The 13,748-nt window shown below is 40.8% G+C and overlaps 1 protein-coding gene across 1 annotated transcript; it reads right to left on the bottom strand.

Annotated features, from left to right (window-relative positions):
* Positions 1-4,742: 4,742 nt before the first annotated feature.
* drd2l (dopamine receptor D2 like) lies at positions 4,743-11,158 on the bottom strand. Its single transcript, XM_030782018.1, has 8 exons — positions 11,079-11,158; positions 10,760-11,000; positions 9,751-9,860; positions 8,755-8,891; positions 6,742-6,947; positions 6,038-6,121; positions 5,352-5,679; positions 4,743-4,939 (listed from the first exon to the last, which is right to left on the bottom strand). The coding sequence occupies exons 1-8, from the start codon at positions 11,156-11,158 to the stop codon at positions 4,743-4,745; spliced, it is 1,383 nt and encodes a 460-aa protein (XP_030637878.1).
* Positions 11,159-13,748: the final 2,590 nt, after the last annotated feature.

Genomic DNA, 13,748 nt, shown 5'->3' with positions numbered 1-13,748 from the left:
CTGAGTTCCCTCTCTCACCTCCTTCCCGAGTGTAGCCCCAGCCAGTTACCCAGCAGGGAGTGCCAGCAGGAAATGTGTCCCTGAGACTTGGCAAACACACTGGGCGAACGCCGTCTAAACAGCAGTCAGAACTGAATGAAGCTCTCAGCACAATCCCATGTCACATATGCCTAGTTTTTCTTTCTAGTTGGTTACAAAAGCTAGTAAAATGTTTCAAATGGTTAACTCATAAGTGAAGGACCTCCTTAAGATTTTCTGGTTTTGGAAATATAAATATGTCACAGTGGCGGGTGATAAAATATGATTAGTCTCCCTCTTTCTTTCATCCCATCTGTCTGTTCTCTCACCTCCCATGGACATTTCCGTCTCAGTGCGGAGCAGACACAGGTCGAAGTCATTGTTGTCTTCTGAGAAGCGTGGATGAGGATGTATCCTTAAGGTGTTGTATCGTTTCCCCAGCGACGCGTCAGATACGCTCACTGTGTCAATAATAACCTGCCAGTCTGACTCCACCAACATATTATACCTGTGAGACGTCACAAGAGAGAACGAATGAGTGAAGAAATGAAGATGGGATGAAACTGTAGAATCTAAATTCTTTGTTTTTAATCTCTTCTCATCTCTCTTTCTCTTTCTCTCTCTCCCTCAACTTTTTTTTCTTACTGGACAAAGCAGTGAGCCGCAGTGATGACCCAGTATGGGGTAATTATTGCCCCTCCACACACATGTTTGCCCCTCCAATGGAGGCTAGTTTGCCACCCCCACTGATCCTCAACCGCCACCGTGCCACCAACAATTCTCGACCCACTTCTGTCACCCACCACACCTAAGCAATCTGGGAAAATGAGAAAGAGAAGGTTCATCAGGAAGCCATTTTGGGAATCCAGGTTACTGGGGAGTTCTTTTGACCTGGGAACTCTACCTGTGGAGATGTTCATTGTCTGGTTGACTTGATGTTTTGCAGAAAATGAGGGAACCTGAGTCACACTGCAGTTCCACTTGCTGTCACAGGGTAGCGTCACTTCTCGCAGTTTGGATGGAAAGCACACAAACTTCACTAAGGTGGGGAGAGGGCGAGAGAGAGACAGAGAGAAAGAGAGAGAGAGAATTTTCTTCTGAAGTAAATTTGGCCTCTTGAGCACTGGGTAATTCTTTGTCATAACAGATGGACATGCGTAGGAAGAGGATGAAAAAAAAATTAAAGCATTCTCTCTACTGTATGGAAAACCAAATCCTTTAACTCATTCATAACTCTAGCCTGATATTGCCCTCTGAAATGTTATTCAGTAATGACAGACTACCTATGATGGCAATGCAGACAGTGAGGGAGATGATGATGGGAATAAGTATCATTAGCAAAGTCAGTCGTGTGGGGCAAAGTTTCCACTGGGCATTGAACTCTGTTGTAAAACAAACACATATAAACAAACACACACACACACACACATACACACACACACACACACACACACACAAAACAGCATTATCGAAAAACATTTCAAGTATATCTGAAATACACTGGAACAGAAATGGTTTGAACTCCTAATCAGAGCTCAACACTAATGAACCAGCTTTCATTTTGAATGATCAGAATTTAATATTATGGTCCCAGTGAATTTATATATATATATACATATCTCAGGAATGTAAATGTTTGCTTTCCGTGCCCACCTGACTGATCGAGAGAGGCCTCTTTAGACAATGTGAGCCCCTCTGCTCTCTCCTCTGAAACCAGTCCCTCTTCAGACAGCTTCCTCTGCTGACTGTCTGACTGAGACTCTGGGCCAGAGACAGAGGACCAAGGTTCCCCAGGCTGCTTGGTACTTGATAATGCGTTTGGAGGGAGTTGAGGTGTAAGGACTGACAATGAGCAGGGGTTCAGCTGAGAAACCCCCATCACCTGGGTGCATGGAAAGGTGGCTTGGATGTGGAACGTGTCTGAGAGATCCAAACATGGATCAGACGGTCGGAGCTGGGATGTGGAAGCCATGTCCTGGTTGTGTAGCATGATGGCTACTTGCTGCTGAGCGGCGTCTGAGAGATTCTGGCAAATGGAGTTTTGAGGTATGACTTTTGACTGGGAGGGTGGCGCAGTGGCCATTGGGGGTTTGTAGAGAGTCAGTGGTGGAACAGACAAATGATCAAGTTGAGGGGCAGATGGCAGCTCTCGAGTGGAACCGCAGGTATCTGAACATGGATGGATAAATGGAGGGTGCCCAAGGCCTTCTGCTACCATATTACAATCAGTCGAGCTCTAAAGGAGAAATTGAGGTATTGTAGTGAATTTTTTTTTTTTTACTTGCTGTCATTGTAAACCTGTTACTATGATATCCTTGAATGTTTTTTTTTTTTTATGAGTGAAATAATCAAAGCCATATCCTCCATATCAAATACACTACATGCTAAAATACTATAAATTTGTATATGTGAATCAAATGTACAATAAGAATTGGATTTCACATTTCAATGTCGCATTTTCACATTTAATTTATGATTACTGCCATATGTAATCCTTTCTTGTATAAGAAAATATATATTTGTACATCCCATACAAAAGTTTGTAAAGATGTTATAGCAGACCCTGACAGGAGATTTTGAACACTGTTTGTAGAATTCTTTCCACTTCGAAATAAACCTGTCGTTATACAGGAGAAGTTTCATTTGGATTCAAACTAAAGTTTTGTCTTCTCTCATTCATATTCACACACAGAGAGATGTATAGCTTGACCTTACCTCAGTAAGAGTCATAATGAGCAGTGTCAAACCACAGCATCAGATCACTGAAGTGGTTTTTTTTTTTTTTTTGGTCTGCTGAGGCTCCTGCAATGGACTTGCTTATAAAGAACCTTGGAGAAGCATTCACAGTGTGATCACATAAGGTATTAAAATAAATAAATAAATAAATAAATACCAAGTACACGACAGACAATGGCTGTGTCAGAGCCAAAGTGTCAGGGACATCTGTGTCAAAGTACTTTCTTCTTCAAAGCCCATTCATGCCCCTCGATGTGTCCGCTCTCCTCAGCGCTCCTTCGCTTCTCGTAACTCTGCTTCACCTGCTCCTTTGTTGTCCGCCCGATTGTTCCGCTCTGTCATAAAAAATAACATCGTCCTTGATTGTTCCTCACAGTCTCACTTCTTCATCTTCGTCAGAGCAGGTTAACGGCGTTCGCCGTCCCTTCTTCTCGACTGTTCATCCCGACTACTCTCTCTCTCTCTCTCTTCTATGAGGTTTTTTGGTGGCGTATGGAGGAGTCCAGCGGTAATGGATAGCCGCGTCTGTGTCATCAGAGCTGATTAAAAATGCATGTTGATTATTGTAAGGTTGAGTCAGAGTTTAACAACTGCAGGTAACGTAAACTCCTATAGCTGAGTCAAACAACCCATTGTCCTATACATATCATTTTATACTAGCCCACGAATGACGAGGTAAGGAAAATGAAAGGCGATATTATAGTTTCAGTTTTCTGTTCACAAAGCATAGCTATGAAATGTCGAATCATTTATTTTAAAATCTTTAAGTCATTATGACCTTCATGCTATTAAGTCATTTTAAGACAAGTCACAATAGAACTTTATAAGGTTTTTTTATATATATATATATATAGTTGTGATATATTGTGGTACCATACATGGAAAGTGTGATATCGTACAGTGAAACTAGTTGTGTATGTGTATGTGTGTGTGTGTGTGTGTGTGTGTGTGTTTGTGCGTGTGCGTTTTTGCGCGTGTGTGCGTGTGTCTGCACGTGTGTGTGTGTGTGTGTGTGTGTGTGTGTGTGTGTGTGTGTGTGTGCACGCGCGTGCGCATGCCTGTGTGTTGGACTTCCCTGAATCCTATTTCACATGAGAGGGGTATTTGTTTGGCTGATCATATTACAAGATAAGGCAGTGTTAGGTGTTGGCAGTCAACACAAGGAGGTCAGAAGAGTTCAACAAGAGCAGGTGCATTGGAAAAAGGATTAAAATGATTTGTTTAGGAAGGCGAGGTTGCTCATTATGTTAAAATGAGTTTATATGTAAAGAAAGAAAGAAATGAGAAATAATATAACCTTATTTACACATAATTTCCTGACATATAAGCAACCTAATGAATAACTGTTCTTCCTTCGTCTTTGTACTGAACTTAAATGTAGAGCAAAGACACACCATAAAACATATATGAGAGAGTTTTTTCTCCAGGGAATTCAATGTTTTAATCACATGATAATCTTTGTAGCAACTGAGAAAACACTTGCTTTGACAATAAATACGTTGACACGAGGGACACAGTTTGAATGTTCATATATACAAAAAAAAAAAAAAAAAAACCCTGCCACGTCAACCTTTTCCCACACAACTCTTATTCTGTCATGTTGGACTGAATCGACAATCTTTTAGTTCATCAGGCTGTTCTCTAGTTTACAATACGTTCTACAAGATGGTGTCACATCTATTGAAATGTTCCAATAGATTCCTTGTGTTCTAGAACAGTGTATCTCGATATCTGTAATTTCCTTATACAATTTGTCTCTTTCCACCTTCATGTATTTCTGTCTCATTGTCACTCTTTTTGTACTGTCTCTTTTCTTGAACTCTTTCTTCGATTGTGTTTTGATTTCTTTTCAGCCATTGTACTCTAGCACCTGCCATTTTTCTTTTCATATACCATCTGCAGCCCTTCTCTCTCTCTCTCTCTCTCTCTCTCTCCCTCTCTCTTTCTCTCTCTCTCTCTCTCTCTCGCAACTCCTTCTCTGTGCGCTATCAGCAGTGCAGGATCTTGATGAAGGCTTTGCGAAACTCAATGTTGAAGGTGGTGTAGATAACAGGGTTGACGGCGCTGTTGAGGTAACCCAACCAGGTGACAGCGCTGTAAAGCGAAGGGGATATACAGCAACTGCCACAGTGAGCCTTCAGCACGTGGGTGAGGAAAAAAGGCATCCAGCAGATGATGAAAACACCTGAGAGTAAGATAAACATACGTTAGATTAGATACGCACTCGGCACTTGTGTACATATGTACATATGAGAGTGACTCAGATACTGTGTGTGAAAGTTTATCAAGATACACTGCTCTCAAAGCGCCGTAAGCTCACACACACGGGCATAACCGTAAGGTAAGCCGGCCGAACAGTTCTCTGTGTAACAGGACTTACATCATGATACATCTATCGGTCAAATTTCTAGGTCTCTGCTCACATAATATGCTCTGTGCAATCATCTTCTTTTAAAAACCTATTCCCATCTTTTAAAACTATCCCTGATCACAGATCATCATTTTCGTATTTTCAACTGACCCAGTTTACTTTACTCTCTCTCTCCCTCTTTCTCTTTCTCTCTCTCTCTCTCTCCTTTCTCTCTCTCTACTCTTACCTAAAACTATTGCCAGCATCTGAGTTGCCTTCCTCTCTTTCTGCTGTGACAACCTTCCCCGAACTCTCTCCTTCACCGCTCCTTCTTTCTCCCGTTCTCCATTCCTTCCCCTCCAGCCCTCACGTCCATTCACCCCTCCCTGAAAGGTAGCCCGGCGGGGGGCCAGGGCAGAGCGGGTGGAGCAGGGCAGAGTGGGGCTGGGCGCCACGGAAACAGAGAGAGAAATCTTGCCCCGTCCAGCTTGTTGCTGTAACCCCTGCTCTTTCTGGGGCAAGAAACACACAGGCTCCACCTCAATGGGGTGCACCACTGCCTCCTTCACCAGAGTCTGACCAGAGAGAGGGGGAGAGAGAGAGAGAGAGAGAGAGAGAGCAAATGATGATGGGATGAGAAACAGACAATGGACAGAAGTAAGTAGGAGGTAGGGACAAAGGTAGAGAATACACTTTAACAGAATAAAAGTCGACTCCTCTTAAAACGATAAGTAAAATTTTTGGTTAGTAAACGTTTGGACAAAGGTGGATTCCTTTACCCAGAAGCCGTGAGGCAAGTTGCACTTCTAATTTTAAGTTGACAGGATTTTATTTTTATTTTCATAATGAAGAGAAAATTCTCTAGATGATAAAAAAAAGGGACAAAAAATAAAAATCTGAATTGTGGTGCTGACCGACCAGCCTTTGACTCACCACTTTTTTACGTTGGGGAGGTACTGAGGCAGGCTTCACTATCAGAGTACACAACTTCACATCCTCAGGGTGTGTGCATTTATTCTGAACAGCAGGATACAATAACAGGGAGAAGTGATATGAAAACAAAAAAAAACAATAATTATTCACCAACACAACAATGAGAAGATTCAAGACAAAAGATAGAGAAAGAGGGGAAAAAAAACCAAGAGAGAGAAAAAGGAAAAAGAGCAGAATAGAATACATCTTATTGTTATACATTGTACCCTGTATAAGGTATATTGGACTGTCATAATATAAAGCTTTAATTTACACCACTTTATGAACTTACAATCAATTCCTCTCCCCTCATTATTTTCTATTGTAATCATTACTGATATTCTTGTGCATTTGTGTGTGTGTGTGTGTGTGTGTTTTATTGTGAAAAACCAATGAAAAGTTATTAACAAAAAAGAGAGAAAAGAAAGAAAGACTGAAAGGTCTGGAAGGGCTGGTCAAAAGTCAGTAACATGACACACTGATGAATATTTCTTAATACTGCAGCTTGATGTTTTGAATCCTTACAGTAAAAAAATTCCATGGTAACAGTAGTTTTATGTTGTAGGCCCCTGTTTCCTTATCAGAAATGTCTGTGAGAGCTGGTTAAAGGAAGCATTGTTAACCGAGCTTGAAAATTCCTCCATCTTTCCAACTGACTTGTATACCTTCTGGTGTCTATGTCCATCTACAGTGTCTGGATGGAGTCCGTGTCTGCGAGGTGGAGCCGTGCGCCTGCCTCGTCTGCGCAGTACCACGCAGATCTGCGCATACACCAGCAGCGTGACTATGAAGGGCACGTAGAAGGAGGCCACAGATGAATAAACAACAAAGGCAGGGTCATCAAAACTGCAATTCCGTCCTTCCTGACTCGCTGGGAAATGGGAAGGAGAGAGAAAGAGACACAGGAGAGAAAGAGATAAAACATACACAAGATGACACAAACCCATCCGACGTCATGGGAGAACTGTTTGGTGAGGTATTTCATCATTTTTGGTGGGCTTGCATTTTAGTTCATGTATGTTTTAACGGCTGTTTTATGAATCTTTCAGGCAGCTCATTTTAAAGTGAATTTCATTTCGTTGTCACAAAACAACAACAACAACAACAACAAAAAGCTTAAGGAGGATTTGCAACGAAGGATTAGCTGGGATGCAACTCCTCAACCACAGCCGTACTTCTTAATACTAATTTTGCTCATAATTAAAAAGAGTACAGCACAACACGAACGTTCCTCTAGCATCTATGCCGTAATGATAACAACATGGAAGAAATTCATCTGTTCTGTCGTTTGTTGAGACGCTCTGTCATAATCTTTTGACATTCTATTCATCACTAATTATGACTTTTGAAGGATAATTTATTCATTTGAGATTTAAAAAGAAAAAGGGGGTAAGATAGATAAAACATGAGGCTATGATTAAAGGTTTAGAGTCATGGCCAGCGCTTCTGCGTTCGAACGCTTGGTCGGTTTTGGCTCTGCGTCTATATCCGTTCGGGTTTTTTTTTTGTCCTCCGCGCTATTCATCTAAATGAGGGAGAGAACTGATGAAGCTGACTGCGTGTTAATTCTCAGACTGGCATGTGCCACTTGAATTTAAGTGGCCGCTATTCATTTAGATTCAAGCGGCTGTTACATAAGTTCATTCCCCTCCCTCAGCATCGTCCTCAAGGTTACCACTTAAGATGTGCAATGCCTCATTCCGGTCTCTTCGCGAATTTACGGATAGGAAAACAAAGTAATAGACACATGGTACCCTCTCTCAGCAGAAAATGTGATTAACGAAAGAGAGCGAGAGAGAGGGGAAGAGAGACAAAGACAGTTAGAGGCGTCATTGTCTGCTTCATGTGCTGAACATCACCTGGACAGGAATGTGATCATGGAAACACGCTGAGGTTTGAGACAGAGCACATTGCTGCAGGATGACTATTGTTTTATTATATAAAAAGAGTGTGTGGGTTTTTTAAAGTATAATATACGTTGATATTACCATAATACGGGATTCAAATACAACATTTTCACTTTCCTTCTCATATTACTTTGCAATTTCATAATTCATATTTTCAATTGGTTCATGAATTCTTACAGCAAACAAATTGTTCTTGATCTAACATCATACAACGGATTTTGTTAATGATTGAGAACAGTATATCTACTGTGTTTGAATAACACTATTTCTGACGATTTATGCTCCTTGTCTTTATCAGGATTTTTGCGTATTTCTGTTGTTACCTAGTTTTTATGGTGACTATATCAGGGTAAATACGTCCAAGGTCAGATTCTGGTCTAAATTCCTGTCTAAAGTCCAAAGTCCTAAAGGTAAGTGTATAAGTTACAATGGAAGTCCGTAGCTCACTGAATTATTAAAGGTATCTCAGTGTTAACTGAGTGTTAACTACCGGCATACATGCTAATGCTCCAGGGATGACTCTGAACAGCATTAGCCATTACAAAACCAAAATACGATAACAGGACATTTCACCTGCCTCTATAGGTCTCTAATCTTGAAAAACAAACAATTCAACGAACAAACAGACAAACAAAATAAATTGAAACGTTTCAGGTAAAACTTCCTATCTTAAGTCTAACATATCAGTCACACACAATAACGCGATAATCAAATACCCTGCAAAGTGATTATTGGAAGAGTTCATGGTTGATGGGGATTTGCTTTAATTACCTGTGTTATTGAGACCGAACAGTAGAGGGCAGGAGATGGCGAAAGATAAAAACCAGACTACAGCGATCATTAGAGCGACTCTTCTTCTGGAACTATACCTGGTATTATAAAGCAAAGGCATGGCCACAGCAGTGTACCTGCAGACACACACACACACACACACACGTATTATTAAGGTGCTGAAATGTGGGAAGAACAATATTATGCAGGCGAGTTGTGAAAACATCGGTTTCCATTATTTAAAAAAATTCTTCGGTGAAAAGCTGAAAAGAAGAGTGGCACAAACAAGCAAATGTTTGCAGTTAATTTATTCTTTTCTAAGAGAAGTGAGAATCTGCCCTTCAGAGAGCAAGATCTTCTGTTATTCAGCGTGGTACACGCACACAAAAGAAAGTAAAAGACGAGAAAAAGAAGTGAGGACCACGAAGGATGAAATGAGAAAAGCAAGAAGCAGAATAAAAGCCACTAAGTCTGAACAACAGGTTTGCTTTTCAATGGATGCGCTGGACTGAGGTAGCCATGCTGGGTCTTAACCTGTCCTGTCATATTTGTTTGTTAAACGGAACACTTGTACACTTGTACTTGTTTGTACACTTAGTGCAACCTTGTATTTTCCTGTGAATATGCGCTCGAACTGTTCATTTGGAGTATTTTTCCTCGTACATTTTGTCAAGGGCATGTCCCAAATGTCAGGGTCACTCAACTCAACTCAAAAAAAAAAAAAAAAGAAAGAAAAAAAATCACCGAAGTTTTGCTTTAAAAGGTCAATACGAACATCTCTTTCTTTCATAACACGGAAAGAGAGAGCACATGCTACAAACACCTGATGCTACTGCTGTAAAAAGAATATCACCACATAACAGGACAGCCATTCACCACATAACAGGACAGCCATTTGACCTCTGGTCAAAAAGAGAAACTGGTGAATTTTCGATAAGAAGGACGGACTGAGACCGAGAGAGCTGTGTGAATGAAGGGACGAATAGACAGAGTTACCTGTCGATGCTGATGGCACACAGGTTTAAGATGCTGGCCGTGCACATCATGACATCAAGAGTGAGGAGGATGTCACAGTGGATACGACTGAACCGCCATTCACCAACCACCTGAGCAAAATAAAAAAAAAACATGCCCAATCCAGTAAGACTGACACCTTCACAAACCAACTGGCAGAGCGAATTTGTACCTATTACATTTGTAAGGTTATATCACAGAAACAGGCAAGATTCCGCTAGAATCTCATACTTTATGCGTAAAAACCAGACCAACGTACATAAATGGATGCACCCAGACACAAAAATCTAAGTATTTCATTTCTAAAAATAACAAGATAACATATGGCAATTTTGCTTTTGATCAGAGGTGTATCTAAAATATATACGATGAGCAGTAAGATTTTCTTTACAAGCAAACATATGCAAACATAGTTAGCTTGGATCGTTTTCATGCACATTGAGGTAATTTCATTGTGTATGAGCTATGTCGTCCCTTAAATGTCTACCAGTGGTCTTTGGGAAATGTCAAAGGAACGAAGGATATGAAAATCTCTAATTCAATTCTCTGTGAGTCTGCTCTAAGGTGGAAAAAATACACACGCTGTGCGAGGGAAACAGAAGATTCAAGGACATCTCATCTCACAGACAAGCAGATTCTTTTGTGTGGACATAGAGTGTACTGCGTTTGTGGTGTAACATTTTCTCAATATGATTAATGTACCCTTAGACACGGTTCAAAAATATGAGGTGTTTTCACGCAGTGGAAGCTGTTGCACTTGAAAAATACGGAGGTGGAATACATTAAATACAGTCTAGAACAATGGTACCTTAGCCCAGTCCTCGTTGACCAGTTTGCCCTCATTGTTTAATTACAAGATGATTTTTGCCATGGGAAACATATGTGCTCTCCACAAACAATTTTGGCTGATTTTAAAAAAACCGGGAAGAATTTGGCCTCGAAGGACTGGACTAGAGCAGCTCTGGTTTTAGAAAGACAGAAGAAAACTGACCTCCAGGTAAACTCCCCAGGGCATGACCAGCGTGGCCAGCAGCAGGTCGGACACGGCCAGGGAGACGATGAGGTAGTTAGTGGTGGTCTGGAGGGCGCGCTCACGCGACACGGCCACACACACCAGCACGTTCCCAAAGACAACGCAGAAGATCAGCAAGACCAGCAGTACGGCGTAAAAGTTATACGGCGGGGAAGGCGGAACTGGAGCGACGGAGCAGTTGGACAAAGAAAGGGATGTGGAGGACAGAGACGGAGAGAGGGAGGCAGATGGGTAGAAGGATGAATAGGGAGAGAGGGATGAAAAGGAAGAGGGAGAGTAGACTGAGGAGGAGAAGGATGGGGTCGGCGACACGGAGATGTCTGGGAGGTCATCTTCTGTCAGGTTAAGAAGAGGCATGGTGGAGTTCCCTCGGAGAGCAATGGGCTGCGGATGCACAAAACAAAGGAGGACGAAGAGAAAAACACATGTTAATTCACTTACAAACGAGCACAACTATTGTCCTCAACCGTGTGACGCTGTTCATTGAACAACAATGAATTAGCACTGAGTGAAAATGGGGAGTGTGGCGTCATTCACAGACACGCGGCGCTGGGCGATGTATCACAGAGCCACTGTTTTATGCTTCGCTCATTGACGAAATTTACCTCAGAAACACAAAAACATTAGCCAAAGAGAGGCGTCAGTGACCTGAACAAATCCTTACAGCTGAGACTACTGTTTGTTAGCCAATCAATAACTCACTGGAGGAAATGCGGTTCTCTCTTTACCCAGGGCCACTGATGCCTGACCAGGACTCCATATACTAACGAATGCCTCAGTGACCTGAGAAAAGACAGTGAAAAGGCTGAACGGTGTCCACTGATTGGCTAAATGGGATCCATTTATGTTTTTAATAAAGGTTAAAACTACAATACACCTGAAATGTGGAGCTCAATTAAAAAAAAAATGGTGATTTTGTGAGAAATGTTGGAAATATCACTTCATATCCTCTCCTCTTCTATTATACATCCTGATAAACATATTTAACATATTTAATAACATATCACAGAATTTAACTAGGCATTTGACATTACAATAATTTAAAGTTCTTCAAATGTTGTAAGGTGTCTTAGGCTTTCTCACAGCAACATAGATTCTACAGCTTTTTTATACCATAAAAATATGAATAAGAATATGAATATGAATATGAAGAGGGCATTTTCTGATAGAGCTGACTTATTCAAACCCTTTCATGACAGTTCAGTCACTTTAATGTTGTAAATGGCACATGTCTATTAGGAAATATTGAGAGATTCAGCTTTGAAAGGCACTGTTTCGTCTTAAGGGATAAATCTAATAAAATCATTTCATCCCTCTCAAGAAGCATCAAAACTCTACTGAATTCCACTTAACGATGAAAGAGGGTTATGTCCCCCTTTCCAGGACAGCATGCAGTGGTTTGGGAAGTTAGAATTAAATCAATTCAATGCGGCACACGAGAGACAGAAGTCCTTATTACCCACTCTTATTCAAAAAGTCAAAATTATGATTAAGGGCTTGGATCTGAGCCTTCAAACAGAGCCCTGATCTCTTCTGTGCTGAAATGTTTTCTACACCAGTTAATTTCCACAAAGAGTCCCCTAGCTCAACAATGCTTTTCTTCAGTGTCATTTCTATCATTTGTAAGCACAATGAAATCTGAAAATAACTGTTTATTTGAGTGAACAAGCACTCTCTCATGCCGTTTTTTTTTTCTGGACGTCACTGATTCTTTCCACTGATTGACTAAGAGATTTCTGCATTGTTTGGTCTCGTTGCCTTCCTATTTTAAAAGCCCCAAACCAGGCCGATTCCATTCACCCAAGAGTATGAATGGTGTAACAACAGATTCAGAGGACTGTCAGTAATTCCTCTACTGATCCTGGAACAGTCAAAAGTCAATGTAGGATGGCATTGTCTTGAAGGTACAGGTGCGCACGTGCACACTCACATACGTACTCTTTTCCTCTGACTCTTCTGCACACTTCAGTAAACGTGACTGAGTTGGCTGCAAATATGTCAGCCATTCTTTTAGAATAAGACTGAAAAGCGTATTACCTTGAAAGCAGCGTGATCTTTCATGTAATGATTTCATTCAGCTCTCACCAACAGGTTATTGTGCAGTTTAAGCGCTGCGAACATTTTTCACAAGATCGAGAGCATTTTCTGAGCAAATTTAATCAAACCATTCACATAAGGAATGCAGATGTTTAGTAATGCAACAACAAAGACGGTGTCATTTGTAATAATGGTAATGATTTTGAAAAAAAAAAGAAAAAGAAAACAAACAACAACAAAAAAAACCCCATTTTGTTCAAGGCAACTTTGAGCAGAGCTCCATGCAGTCTGTCACGCTGAAATGCTCGGCATGGCATTACAGAGATTCTCACCGCAATCATTTAACTCACTTTCCACACTAAATAGCTTCTTTGTAAAGAGAAAATGCATCCAATGCTTTTTGGTGTAGAATAAGACAAGGAATTTCTTTCAGACAAGGTTGGATGGCGTTCTAAGATTTTATTTATCTATTTTTTTTAATCAAACTGTGCATTATATGAAGAAAATAAGCTTATGATATTATTGAATCAAAAACGCATTTATTCAGCAGTTGACCTTTATTACACCAATAAATTGTAAATCCAGTAATACTGATTTTGGCATTAGTTAGTGCTTGTTTATATGTTATCACGCCCAAAAGGCTTAACTACAGATATACATGCAAAGTAAGCAAGACAGTAAACACATGTCCCCCTTCCCTGTGCTACCTCTAATGCAGTTAGCATCCATCATCCTTTCAAGCTAAACTGAGAATGATCACTGCAAGAGCTGGTTGATTGAATGACATCTCTTGAATGATATCCCTCTCTCAGGCTTTACTTACTAACCCCATTCTCTCTTCTTCCTTTACCCCACTGTCTTTCTTTACACTTAAAAAAAAAAAAGAGAGAGAGTGAGATCTCTTCTACAG

Source organism: Chanos chanos, chromosome 8 (genome assembly GCF_902362185.1).
Source record: "Chanos chanos chromosome 8, fChaCha1.1, whole genome shotgun sequence".
NCBI classification, from domain to species: domain Eukaryota; kingdom Metazoa; phylum Chordata; class Actinopteri; order Gonorynchiformes; family Chanidae; genus Chanos; species Chanos chanos.
This window is presented reverse-complemented; position numbering and strand designations above follow the sequence as displayed.